This window comes from Antedon bifida, chromosome 6 (assembly GCF_963402885.1).
Source record: "Antedon bifida chromosome 6, ecAntBifi1.1, whole genome shotgun sequence".
Lineage (NCBI taxonomy): Eukaryota > Metazoa > Echinodermata > Crinoidea > Comatulida > Antedonidae > Antedon > Antedon bifida.
The window spans coordinates 5,660,504-5,675,967 of NC_136231.1; the positions used below are offsets into that span (position 1 = coordinate 5,660,504).

General features: G+C 37.9%; 1 protein-coding gene across 1 annotated transcript; it reads left to right on the forward strand.

The window, feature by feature from the left end:
* The first annotated feature begins 12,110 nt into the window (after positions 1–12,110).
* LOC144845009 (uncharacterized) lies at positions 12,111–13,022 on the forward strand. Its single transcript, XM_078702124.1, has one exon. It carries the CDS (start codon positions 12,111–12,113, stop codon positions 13,020–13,022), a length of 912 nt encoding a protein of 303 aa, XP_078558250.1.
* Positions 13,023–15,464: the final 2,442 nt, after the last annotated feature.

Here is a 15,464-nt window from a genome sequence, read left to right on the forward strand (position 1 = left end):
AAGTAGCGCACAGTTCTAAACTATATCCTAATTAATATCACTATGCGCTAGTGCTTTCAAAATGGGTATAGTAGCGCACAGTGGTAAACTAATCATATTTATTATCACTATGCGCTAGGGCTACTAAATGGGTATAGTAGCGCACAGTGCTAAAGTAAATCCTATTTATTAACACTATGCGCTAGTGCTACCAAATGGGTATAGTAGCGCACAGTGGTAAACAAATCATATTTATTATCACTGTGCGCGAGTACTACTAAATGGGTATAGTAGCGCACAGTGCTAAACTAAATCCTATTTATTAACACTGTGCGCTAGTGCTACCAAAATGGATGTAGTAGCGCACAGTGGTAAACTAAATCCTATTTATTAACACAGCGCGCTAGTGCTGCCAAAAGGGTATAGTAGCGCACAGTGCTAAACTAAATCCTATCTATTAACATTGTGCGCTAGTGCTACCAAATGAGTATAGTGGCGCACAGTGGTAAACAAATCATATTTATTATCACTGTGCGCTAGGGCTACCAAATGGGTATAGTAGCGCACAGTGCTAAAGTAAATCCTATTTATTAACACTATGCGCTAGTGCTACCAAATGGGTATAGTAGCGCACAGTGGTAAAAAAATCATATTTATTTTCACTATGCGCTAGTGCTAACGAAATGGGTATAGTAGCACACAGTGCTAAACTATATCTTGATTAATATCACTATGCGCTAGTGCTTTCAAAATGGGTATAGTAGCGCACGTTGGTAAACTAATCATATTTATTATAACTGTGCGCTAGTGCTACCAAAATGGGTATAGTAGCGCACAGTGCTAAACTAATCATATTTATTTTCACTGTGCGCTAGTGCTACCAAAATGGGTACAGTAGCGCACAGTAGTAACCTTAATCCTATTTATTAACACTGTGCGCTAGTGCTACCAAATGGGTAAAGTAGCGCACAGTGCTAAACTATATCCTAATTAATATCACTATGGGCTAGTGCTTTCAAAATGGGTATAGTAGCGCACAGTGGTAAACTAATCATATTTATTATCACTATGCGCTAGTGCTACAAAATGGGTATAGTAGCGCACAGTTCTAAAGTAAATTCTATTTATTAACACTATGCGCTAGTGCTACCAAATGGGTATAGTAGCGCACAGTGGTAAACAAACCATATTTATTATCACTGTGCGCTAGTGCTACCAAATGTGTATAGTAGCGCACAGTGCTAAACTAAATCCGATTTATTATCACAGTGGGCAAGTACTACCAAAATGGGTACAGTAGCGCACAGTGGTAAACTAATCATATTTATTTTCACTGTGCGCTAGTGCTAACGAAATGGGTATAGTAGCACACAGTGCTAAACTATATCCTGATTAATATCACTATGCGCTAGTGCTTTCAAAATGGGTATAGTAGCGCATAGTGGTAAACAAATCATATTTATTTTCACTGTGCGCTAGTGCTACCAAAATGGGTACAGTAGCGCACAGTAGTAACCTTAATCCTATTTATTAACACTGTGCGCTAGTGCTACCAAATAGGTAAAGTAGCGCACAGTGCTAAACTATATCCTAATTAATATCACTATGCGCTAGTGCTTTCAAAATGGGTATAGTAGCGCACAGTGGTAAACTAATCATATTTATTATCACTATGCGCTAGGGCTACCAAATGGGTATAGTAGCGCACAGTGCTAAAGTAAATCCTATTTATTAACACTATGCGCTAGTGCTACTAAATGGGTATAGTAGCGCACAGTGGTAAAAAAATCATATTTATTATCACTGTGCGCAAGTACTACTAAATGGGTATAGTAGCGCACAGTGCTAAACTAAATCCTATTTATTAACACTGTGCGCTAGTGCTACCAAAATGGATATAGTAGCGCACAGTGGTAAACTAAATCATATTTATTAACACAGCGCGCTAGTGCTACCAAAAAGGTATAGTAGCGCACAGTGCTAAACTAAATCCTATCTATTAACATTGTGCGCTAGTGCTACCAAATGAGTATAGTGGCGCACAGTGGTAAACAAATAATATTTATTATCACTGTGCGCTAGTGCTACCAAATGGTTATAGTAGCGCATAGTGCTAAACTAAATCCTATTTATTAACACTGTGCGTTAGTGCTACCAAATGGGTATAGTAGCGCACAGCACTAAACTAATCATATTTATTAAAACTGTGCGCTAGTGCTACCAAAATAGGTATATTAGCGCACAGTGCTAAACTAATCATATTTATTTTCACTGTGCGCTAGTGCTACCAAAATGGGTACAGTAGCGCACAGTAGTAACCTTAATCCTATTTATTAACACTGTGCGCTAGTGCTACCAAATAGGTAAAGTAGCGCACAGTGCTAAACTATATCCTAATTATTATCACTATGCGCTAGTGCTTTCAAAATGGGTATAGTAGCGCACAGTTGTAAACTAATCATATTTGTTATCACTATGCGCTAGTGCTACAAAATGGGTATAGTAGCGCACAGTGCTAAAGTAAATCCTATTTATTAACACTATGCGCTAGTGCTACCAAATGGGTATAGTAGCGAACAGTGGTAAACTAATCATATTTATTTTCACTGTGCGCTAGTGCTAACGAAATGGGTATAGTAGCACACAGTGCTAAACTATATCCTGATTAATATCACTATGCGCTAGTGCTTTCAAAATGGGTATAGTAGCGCACAGTGGTAAACTAATCATATTTATTATAACTATGCGCTTGTTCTACCAAAATGGGTATAGTAGCGCACAGTGCTAAACTAATCATATTTATTTTCACTGTGCGCTAGTGCTACCAAAATGGATACAGTAGCGCACAGTTGTAACCTTAATCCTATTTATTAACACTGTGCGCTAGTACTACCAAATGGGTAAAGTAGCGCACAGTTCTAAACTATATCCTAATTATTATCACTATGCGCTTGTGCTTTCAAAATGGGTATAGTAGCGCAAAGTGGTAAACTAATCATATTTATTATCACTATGCGCTAGGGCTACTAAATGGGTATAGTAGCGCACAGTGCTAAAGTAAATCCTATTTATTAACACTATGCGCTAGTGCTACCAAATGGGTATAGTAGCGAACAGTGGTAAACAAAACATATTTATTATCACTGTGCGCTAGTGCTACCAAATGTGTATAGTAGCGCACAGTGCTAAACTAAATCCGATTTATTATTACAGTGCGCTAGTGCTACCAAAATGGATATACTGTAGTAGCGCACAGTGGTAAACTAAATCCTATTTATTAACACAGCGCGCTAGTGCTACAAAAAGGGTATAGTAGCGCACAGTGCTAAACTAAATCCTATCTATTAACATTGTGCGCTAGTGCTACCAAATGAGTATAGTGGCGCACAGTGGTAAACAAATCATATTTATTATCACTGTGCGCTAGTGCTACCAAATGGGTATAGTAGCGTATAGTGCTAAACTAAATCCTATTTATTAACACTGTGCGTTAGTGCTACAAAATGGGTATAGTAGCGCACAGTACTAAACTAATCATACTTATTTTCACTGTGCACTAGTGCTACCAAAATGGGTATAGTAGCGCACAGTGCTAAAGTAAATCTCATTTATTAACACTATGTGCTTGTGCTACAAAATGGGTATAGTAACGCATTGTGCTAGACTAAATCCTATGTATTAACACTGTGCGCTAGTGCTACCAAATGTGTATAGTAGCGCACAGTGGTAAACTAATCATATTTATTATCACTATGCGCTCGTGCTACCAAAATGGATATAGTAGCGCACAGTGCTAAACTAATCATATTTATTATCACTATGCGCTAGTGCTTTAAAAATGGGTATAGTAGCGCACAGTTGTAAACTAATCATATTTGTTATCACTATGCGCTAGTGCTACAAAATGGGTATAGTAGCGCACAGTGCTAAAGTAAATCCTATTTATTAACACTATGCGCTAGTGCTACCAAATGGGTATAGTAGCGCACAGCACTAAACTAATCATATTTATTATAACTGTGCGCTAGTGCTACCAAAATAGGCATATTAGCGCACAGTGCTAAACTAATCATATTTATTTTCACTGTGCGCTAGTGCTACCAAAATGGGTACAGTAGCGTACAGTAGTAACCTTAATCCTATTTATTAACACTGTGCGCTAGTGCTACCAAATGGGTAAAGTAGCGCACAGTGCTAAACTATATCCTAATTATTATCACTATGCGCTAGTGCTTTCAAAATGGGTATAGTAGCGCACAGTTGTAAACTAATCATATTTGTTATCACTATGCGCTAGTGCTACAAAATGGGTATAGTAGCGCACAGTGCTAAAGTAAATCCTATTTATTAACACTATGCGCTAGTGCTACCAAATGGGTATAGTAGCGAACAGTGGTAAACAAAACATATTTATTATCACTGTGCGCTAGTGCTACCAAATGTGTATAGTAGCGCACAGTGCTAAACTAAATCCGATTTATTATTACAGTGGGCAAGTACTACCAAAATGGGTACAGTAGCGCACAGTGGTAAACTAATCATATTTATTATCACTATGCGCTAGTGCTACTAAAATGGATATAGTAGCGCACAGTGGTAAACTAAATCCTATCTATTAACATTGTGCGCTAGTGCTACCAAATGAGTGTAGTGGCGCACAGTGGTAAACAAATCATATTTATTATCACTGTGGGCTAGTGCTACCAAATGGGTATAGTAGCGCATAGTGCTAAAATAAATCCTATTTATTAACACTGTGCGTTAGTGCGACCAAATTGGTATAGTAGCGCTCAGTACTAAACTAATCATATTTATTATCACTGTGCGCTAGTGCTACCAAATGGGTATAGTAGCGCACAGTGGTAAACAAACCATAATTATTATCACTGTGCGCTAGTGCTACCAAATGTGTATAGTAGCGCACAGTGCTAAACTAAATCCGATTTATTATCACAGTGGGCAAGTACTACCAAAATAGGTACAGTAGCGCACAGTGGTAAACTAATCATATTTATTTTCACTGTGCGCTAGTGCTAACGAAATGGGTATAGTAGCACACAGTGCTAAACTATATCCTGATTAATATCACTATGCGCTAGTGCTTTCAAAATGGGTATAGTAGCGCACAGTGGTAAACTAATCATATTTATTATAACTATGCGATAGTGCTACCAAAAGGGGTATAGTAGCGCACAGTGCTAAACTAATCATATTTATTTTCACTGTGCGCTAGTGCTACCAAAATGGGTACAGTAGCGCACAGCAGTAACCTTAATCCTATTTATTAACACTGTGCGCTAGTGCTACCAAATGGGTAAAGTAGCGCACAGTGCTTAACTACATCCTAATTAATATCACTATGCGCTAGTGCTTTCAAAATGGGTATAGTAGCGCACAGTGGTAAATTAATCATATTTATTATCACTATGCGCAAGTGCTACAAAATGGGTATAGTAGCGCACAGTGCTAAAGTAAATCTTATTTATTAACACTATGCGCTGGTGCTACCAAATGGGTATAGTAGCGCACAGTTGTAAACAAATCATATTTATTATCACTGTGCGCAAGTACTACTAAATGGATATAGTAGCGCACAGTGCTAAACTAAATCCTATTTATTAACACTGTGCGCTAGTTCTACCAAAATGGATATAGTAGCGCACAGTTGTAAACTAAATCCTATTTATTAACACAGCGCGCTAGTGCTACCAAAAGGGTATAGTAGCGCACAGTACTAAACTAAATCCTATCTATTAACATTGTGCGCTAGTGCTACCAAATGAGTATAGTGGCGCACAGTGGTAAACAAATCATATTTATTATAACTATGCGCTAGTGCTACCAAAAGGGGTATAGTAGCGCACAGTGCTAAACTAATCATATTTATTTTCACTGTGCGCTAGTGCTACCAAAATGGGTACAGTAGCGCACAGCAGTAACCTTAATCCTATTTATTAACACTGTGCGCTAGTGCTACCAAATGGGTAAAGTAGCGCACAGTGATTAACTATATCCTAATTAATATCACTATGCGCTAGTGCTTTCAAAATGGGTATAGTAGCGCACAGTGGTAAATTAATCATATTTATTATCACTATGTGCAAGTGCTACAAAATGGGTATAGTAGCGAACAGTGCTAAACTAATCATATTTATTATCACTGTGCGCAAGTACTACTAAATGGATATAGTAGCGCACAGTTCTAAACTAAATCCTATTTATTAACACTGTGCGCTAGTGCTACCAAATGGGTATAGTAGCGCACAGTGGTCAACTATATCCTATTTATTAACACTGTTCGATAGTGCTACCAAATGGGTATAGTAGCACACAGTGGTAAACAAACCATATTTATTATCACTGTGCGCTAGTGCTACCAAATGTGTATAGTAGCGCACAGTGCTAAACTAAATCCGATTTATTATCACAGTGGGCAAGTACTAACAAAATGGGTACAGTAGCGCACAGTGGTAAACTAATCATATTTATTTTCACTGTGCGCTAGTGCTAACAAAATGGGTATATTAGCACACAGTGCTAAACTATATCCTGATTAATATCACTATGCGCTAGTGCTTTAAAAATGGGTATAGTAGCGCACAGTGGTAAACTAATCATATTTATTATAACTATGCGCTAGTGCTACCAAAATGGGTATAGTAGCGCACAGTGCTAAACTAATCATATTTATTTTCACTGTGCGCTAGTGCTACCACAATGGGTACAGTAGCGCACAGTAGTAACCTTAATCCTATTTATTAACACTGTGCGCTAGTGCTACCAAATGGGTAAAGTAGAACACAGTGGTAAACTAATCATATTTATTATCACTATGCGCTAGGGCTACCAAATGGGTATAGTAGCGCACAGTGCTAAAGTAAATCCTATTTATTAACACTATGCGCTAGTGCTACCAAATGGGTATAGTAGCGCACATTGGTAAACAAATCATATTTATTATCAATGTGCGCAAGTACTACTAAATGGGTATAGTAGCGCACAGTGCTAAACTAAATCCTACTTATTAACACTGTGCGCTAGTGCTACCAAAATGGATATAGTAGCGCACAGTGGTAAACTAAATCCTATTTATTAACACAGCGCGCTAGTGCTACCAAAAGGGTATAGTAGCGCACAGTGCTAAACTAAATCCTATCTATTAACATTGTGCGCTAGTGCTACCAAATGAGTATAGTGGCGTACAGTGGTAAACAAATCATATTTATTATCACTGTGCGCTAGTGCTACCAAATGGGTATAGTAACGCATAGTGCTAGACTAAATCCTATGTATTAACACTGTGCGCTAGTGCTACCAAATGTATATAGTAGCGGACAGTGCTAAACTAATCATATATATTAACATCGTGCGCTAGTGCTAAAAAATGGGTATAGTAGCGCACTGTGGTAAACTAAATCATATTTATTACACTGTGCGCAAGTACTACTAAATGGATATAGTAGCGCACAGTTCTAAACTAAATCCTATTTATTAACACTGTGCGCTAGTGCTACCAAATGGGTATAGTAGCGCACAGTGGTCAACTATATCCTATTTATTAACACTGTTCGATAGTGCTACCAAATGGGTATAGTAGCACACAGTGGTAAACAAACCATATTTATTATCACTGTGCGCTAGTGCTACCAAATGTGTATAGTAGCGCACAGTGCTAAACTAAATCCGATTTATTATCACAGTGGGCAAGTACTAACAAAATGGGTACAGTAGCGCACAGTGGTAAACTAATCATATTTATTTTCACTGTGCGCTAGTGCTAACAAAATGGGTATATTAGCACACAGTGCTAAACTATATCCTGATTAATATCACTATGCGCTAGTGCTTTAAAAATGGGTATAGTAGCGCACAGTGGTAAACTAATCATATTTATTATAACTATGCGCTAGTGCTACCAAAATGGGTATAGTAGCGCACAGTGCTAAACTAATCATATTTATTTTCACTGTGCGCTAGTGCTACCACAATGGGTACAGTAGCGCACAGTAGTAACCTTAATCCTATTTATTAACACTGTGCGCTAGAGTGCTACCAAATGGGTAAAGTAGAGCACAGTGGTAAACTAATCATATTTATTATCACTATGCGCTAGGGCTACCAAATGGGTATAGTAGCGCACAGTGCTAAAGTAAATCCTATTTATTAACACTATGCGCTAGTGCTACCAAATGGGTATAGTAGCGCACATTGGTAAACAAATCATATTTATTATCAATGTGCGCAAGTACTACTAAATGGGTATAGTAGCGCACAGTGCTAAACTAAATCCTACTTATTAACACTGTGCGCTAGTGCTACCAAAATGGATATAGTAGCGCACAGTGGTAAACTAAATCCTATTTATTAACACAGCGCGCTAGTGCTACCAAAAGGGTATAGTAGCGCACAGTGCTAAACTAAATCCTATCTATTAACATTGTGCGCTAGTGCTACCAAATGAGTATAGTGGCGTACAGTGGTAAACAAATCATATTTATTATCACTGTGCGCTAGTGCTACCAAATGGGTATAGTAACGCATAGTGCTAGACTAAATCCTATGTATTAACACTGTGCGCTAGTGCTACCAAATGTATATAGTAGCGGACAGTGCTAAACTAATCATATATATTAACATCGTGCGCTAGTGCTAAAAAATGGGTATAGTAGCGCACTGTGGTAAACTAAATCATATTTATTACACTGAGTGCTAGTGCTACCAAATGGGTATAGTAGCGCACAGTGGTCAACTATATCCTATTTATTAACATTGTGCGCTAGTGCTACCAAATGGGTAAAGTAGAGCACAGTGGTAAACTAATCATATTTATTATCACTATGCGCTAGGGCTACCAAATGGGTATAGTAGCGCACAGTGCTAAAGTAAATCCTATTTATTAACACTATGCGCTAGTGCTACCAAATGGGTATAGTAGCGCACATTGGTAAACAAATCATATTTATTATCAATGTGCGCAAGTACTACTAAATGGGTATAGTAGCGCACAGTGCTAAACTAAATCCTATTTATTAACACTGTGCGCTAGTGCTACCAAAATGGATATAGTAGCGCACAGTGGTAAACTAAATCCTATTTATTAACACAGCGCGCTAGTGCTACCAAAAGGGTATAGTAGCGCACAGTGCTAAACTAAATCCTATCTATTAATATTGTGCGCTAGTGCTACCAAATGAGTATAGTGGCGTACAGTGGTAAACAAATCTTATTTATTAACACTGTGTGCTTGTGCTACAAAATGGGTATAGTAACGCATTGTGCTAGACTAAATCCTATGTATTAACACTGTGCGCTAGTGCTACCAAATGTGTATAGTAGCGGACAGTGCTAAACTAATCATATATATTAACATCGTGCGCTAGTGCTAAAAAATGGGTATAGTAGCGCACTGTGGTAAACTAAATCCTATTTATTACCACTGTGCGCTAGTGCTACCAAATGAGTATAGTGGCGTACAGTGGTAAACAAATCATATTTATTATCACTGTGCGCTAGTGCTACCAAATAGGTATAGTAACGCATAGTGCTAGACTAAATCCTATGTATTAACACTGTGCGCTAGTGCTACCAAATGTGTATAGTAGCGGACAGTGCTAAACTAATCATATATATTAACATCGTGCGCTAGTGCTAACAAATGGGTATAGTAGCGCACTGTGGTAAACTAAATCATATTTATTACACTGAGTGCTAGTGCTACCAAATGGGTATAGTAGCGCACAGTGCTAAACTAATCATATATATTAACATCGTGCGCTAGTGCTAACAAATGGGTATAGTAGCGCACTGTGGTAAACTAAATCATATTTATTACACTGAGTGCTAGTGCTACCAAATGGGTATAGTAGCGCACAGTGGTCAACTATATCCTATTTATTAACATTGTGCGCTAGTGCTACCAAATGGGTATAGTAGCGCATAGTGGTAAACAAACCATATTTATTATCACTGTGCGCTAGTGCTACTAAATGTGTATAGTAGCGCATAGTGCTAAACTAAATCCTATTTATTAACACTGTGCGTTAGTGCTACCAAATGGGTATAGTAGCGCACAGTACTAAACTAATCATATTTATTTTCACTGTGCACTAGTGCTACAAAAATGGGTATAGTAGCGCACAGTGCTAAAGTAAATCTTATTTATTAACACTGTGCGCTAGTGCTACCAAATGTGTATAGTAGCGGACAGTGCTAAACTAATCATATATATTAACATCGTGCGCTAGTGCTAACAAATGGGTATAGTAGCGCACTGTGGTAAACTAAATCCTATTTATTAACACTGAGCGCTACCAAATGGGTATAGTAGCGCACAGTGGTCAACTATATCCTATTTATTAACACTGTGCGCTAGTGCTACCAAATGGGTATAGTAGCGCACAGTGGTAAACAAACCATAATTATTATCACTGTGCGCTAGTGCTACTAAATGGGTATAGTAGCGCATAGTGCTAAACTAAATCCTATGTATTAACACTGTGCACTAGTGCTACCAAATATGTATAGTAGCGGACAGTGCTAAACTAATCATATATATTAACATCGTGCGCTAGTGCTAACAAATGGGTATAGTAGCGCACTGTGGTAAACGAAATCATATTTATTACACTGAGTGCTAGTGCTACCAAATGGGTATAGTAGCGCACAGTGGTCAACTATATCCTATTTATTAACATTGTGCGCTAGTGCTACCAAATGGGTATAGTAGCGCACAGTGGTAAACAAACCATATTTATTATCACTGTGCGCTAGTGCTACCAAATGTGTATAGTAGCGCATAGTGCTAAACTAAATCCTATTTATTAACACTGTGCGTTAGTGCTACCAAATAGGTATAGTAGCGCACAGTACTAAACTAATCATATTTATTTTCACTGTGCACTAGTGCTACAAAAATGGGTATAGTATATAATAACCTAAAATAGTATATATAATAAACTAAATACGATTTATTATCACAGTGGGCAAGTAAACTAAATCCTATTTATTAACACAGCGCGCTAGTGCTTCCAAAAGGGTATAGTAGCGCACAGTGCTAAACTAAATCCTATCTATTAACTTTGTGCGCTAGTGCTACCAAATGAGTATAGTGGCGCACAGTGGTAAACAAATCATATTTATTATCACTGTGCGCTAGTGCTACCAAATGGGTATAGTAGCGCATAGTGCTAAACTAAATCCTATTTATTAACACTGTGCGTTAGTGCTACCAAATGGGTATAGTAGCGCACAGTACTAAACTAATCATATTTATTTTTACTGTGCACTAGTGCTACCAAAATGGGTATAGTAGCGCACTGTGCTAAAGTAAATCTTATTTATTAACACTGTGTGCTTGTGCTACAAAATGGGTATAGTAACGCATTGTGCTAGACTAAATCCTATGTATTAACACTGTGCGCTAGTGCTACCAAATGTGTATAGTAGCGCACAGTGCTAAACAAACCATATTTAGTAACATCGTGCGCTAGTGCTAAAAAATGGGTATAGTAGCGCATAGTGCTAAACTAAATCCTATTTATTAACACTGAGCGCTAGTGCTACCAAATGGGTATAGTAGCGCACAGTGGTCAACTATATCCTATTTATTAACATTGTGCGCTAGTGCTACCAAATGGGTATAGTAGCGCACAGTGGTAAACAAATCATATTTATTATCACTGTGCGCTAGTGCTACCAAATGTGTATAGTAGCGCATAGTGCTAAACTAAATCCTATTTATTAACACTGTGCGTTAGTGCTACCAAATGGGTATAGTAGCGCACAGTACTAAACTAATCATATTTATTTTCACTGTGCACTAGTTCTACAAAAATTGGTATAGTAGCGCACAGTGCTAAAGTAAATCTTATTTATTAACACTGTGTGCTTGTGCTACAAAATGGGTATATTAACGCATAGTGCTAAACTAAATCCTATGTATTAACACTGTGCGCTAGTGCTACCAAATGTGTATAGTAGCGGACAGTGCTAAACTAATCATATATATTAACATCGTGCGCTAGTGCTAACAAATGGGTTTGGTAGCGCACTGTGGTAAACTAAATCCTATTTATTAACACTGAGCGCTAGTGCTACCAAATGGGTATAGTAGCGCACAGTAGTCAACTATAATGATACAATACCTAATTCCTATTGAAGCTACAAATCGTGCTCAAAGACGTAAAGCACCATCAAAGGGCATCTATGACGACTTTGAAAGTGGCTATGCTGATGACTTTGCTGTAAGCTCCTGGTCACAAGAAGAACTGCAAACCATTGTGAACATCTTGAATAAAGTTTGTCTGGAATTTGGTCTAAGAATTAGTGCCCCCAAAACAGAAACCATTATATGGAACTGGAAAGAGGAAGTTGAAGAATACCCAAGATGCATCATACAAATTGGCGGCGTACACATTAACAACGTAACACACTTTAGATACCTTGGTGTATGGGCTACCTACAATGATGTTCATATTGGAGATCAAGAAGTAAAATACAGAATCAATTCAGCCAAAGGAGCATTTGCAGAGAATAGAGCATTGCTTACCAACAGAACGATCCACTTACAAACAAGAATGATGTTTCTTAATGGTCTAGTTAGGAGTAGACTCACCTATGGTTGCCATGCTTGGAGGGCAACAGGAAGTGAAATGTCCAAACTTAGCACAACATACAAAACCTTCCTAAGAAGAATGCTAGTGAATGGCTTTCAAAGAGTCTGCCCACCAAACCATGTAGACATATCCTCAGATGAAGAAACAGATGAAAACTATATAGACTGGCGTTACGTTATTGATAATGACGATCTCTACAAAATTACTGGCTGTCAACCGCTAGAAGAATATGTCTACAAGCAACAATTCAACTGGATCGGACATGTAATTAGAAAAGAAAATGAAGATCCTACAAAAATTCTTACTTTTCACACAACCCAAAGTAAACGAAGAGGTCGGAAGATACCATCAATACTTGATAGAGTTGTACAACAAAGTCAACTTACTAGATGCAACTTCATTAGAGCCTGCTTCAACAGAAATTTATAATTCCCAGCAATGTTTTAACTGTATATATGAACTGTTTATAAGTTGTTTTGAGACTGTGTAATTTGGTAGTAGTCACTCTCATACTGTAGGCCTACATTTAAAAGTAACACATCCAAATGCCAACTTTAAGTCAATGGCTACCAGATGTCTCTGTGAGACGGTTATTTGAACCAGTACCAGTACCAGTATATCCTATTTATTAACACTGTGCGCTAGTGCTACCAAATGGGTATAGTAGCGCACAGTGGTAAACAAACCATATTTATTATCACTGTGCGCTAGTTCTACCAAATGTGTATAGTAGCGCACAGTGCTAAACTAAATCCGATTTATTATCACAGTGGGCAAGTACTACCAAAATGGGTACAGTAGCGCACAGTGGTAAACTAATCATATTTATTTTCACTGTGCGCTAGTGCTAACGAAATGGGTATAGTAGCACACAGTGCTAAACTATATCCTGATTAATATCACTATGCGATAGTGCTTTCAAAATGGGTATAGTAGCGGACAGTGGTAAACTAATCATATTTATTATAACTGTGCGCTAGTGCTACCAAATTGGGTATAGTAGCGCACAGTGCTAAACTAATCATATTTATTTTCACTGTGCGCAAGTGCTACCAAAATGGGTACAGTAGCGCACAGTAGTAACCTTAATCCTATTTATTAACACTGTGCGCTAGTGCTACCAAATGGGTAAAGTAGCGCACAGTGGTAAACTAATCAAATTTATTATCACTATGCGCTAGTGCTACCAAATGGGTACAGTAGCGCATAGCGCTAAACTAAATCCTATTTATTAACACTGTGCGTTATTGCTACCAAATGGGTATAGTAGCGCACAGTACTAAACTAATCATATTTATTTTCACTGTGCACTAGTGCTACCAAAATGGGTATAGTAGCGCACAGTGCTAAAGTAAATCTTATTTATTAACACTGTGTGCTTGTGCTACAAAATGGGTATAGTAACGCTTAGTGCTAGACTAAATCCTATGTATTAACACTGTGCGCTAGTGCTACTAAATGTGTATAGTAGCGGACAGTGCTAAACTAATCATATATATTAACATCCTGCGCTAGTGCTAACAAATGGGTATAGTAGCGAACAGTGGTCAACTATATCCTAGTTATTAACATTGTGCGCTAGTGCTACCAAATGGGTATAGTAGCGGAAAGTGCTAAACTAATCATATATATTAACATCGTGCGCCAGTGCTAACAAATGGGTTTAGTAGCGCACTGTGGTAAACTAAATCCTATTTATTAACACTGAGCGCTAGTGCTACCAAATGGGTATAGTAGCGCACAGTGGTCAACTATATCCTATTTATTAACACTGTGCGCTAGTGCTACCAAATGGGTATAGTAGCGCACAGTGGTAAACAAACCATATTTATTATCACTGTGCGCTATGCTACCAAATATGTATAGTAGCGCACAGTGCTAAACTAAATCCGATTTATTATCACAGTGGGCAAGTACTACCAAAATGGGTACAGTAGCGCACAGTGGTAAACTAATCATATTTATTTTCACTGTGCGGTAGTGCTAACGAAATGGGTATAGTAGCACACAGTGCTAAACTATATCCTGATTAATATCACTATGCGCTAGTGCTTTAAAAATGGGTATAGTAGCGCACAGTGGTAAACTAATCATATTTATTATCACTATGCGCTAGTGCTACCAAATGGGTATAGTAGCGCACAGTTCTAAACTAAATCCTATTTAATATCACTATGCGCTAGTGCTACCAAAATGGGTACAGTAGCGCACAGTGGTAAACTAAATCCTATTTATTAACACAGCTCGCTAGTGCTACCAAAAGGGTATAGTAGCGAACAGTGCTAAACTAAATCATATCTATTACATTGTGCGCTAGTGTTACCAAATGGGTATAGTGGCGCACAGTGATAAACAAATCATATTTATTATCACTGTGCGCTAGTGCTACCAAATGGGTATAGTAGCGCATAGTGCTAAACTAAATCCTATTTATTAACACTGTGCGTTAGTGGTACCAAATGGGCATAGTAGCGCACAGTACTAAACTAATCATATTTATTTTAACTGTACACTAGTGCTACCAAAATGGGTATAGTAGCGCACAGTGCTAAAGTAAATCTTATTTATTAACACTGTGTGCTTGTGCTACAAAATGGGTATAGTAACGCATAGTGCTAAACTAAATCCTATGTATTAACACTGTGCGCTAGTGCTACCAAAAGTGTATAGTAGCGGACAGTGCTAAACTAATCATATATATTAACATCGTGCGTTAGTGCTAACAAATGGGTATAGTAGCGCACTGTGGTAAACTAAATCCTATTTATTAACACTGAGCGCTAGTGCTACCAAATGGGTATAGGAGCGCACAGTGGTCAACTATATCCTATTTATTAACACTGTGCGCTAGTGCTACCAAATGGGTATAGT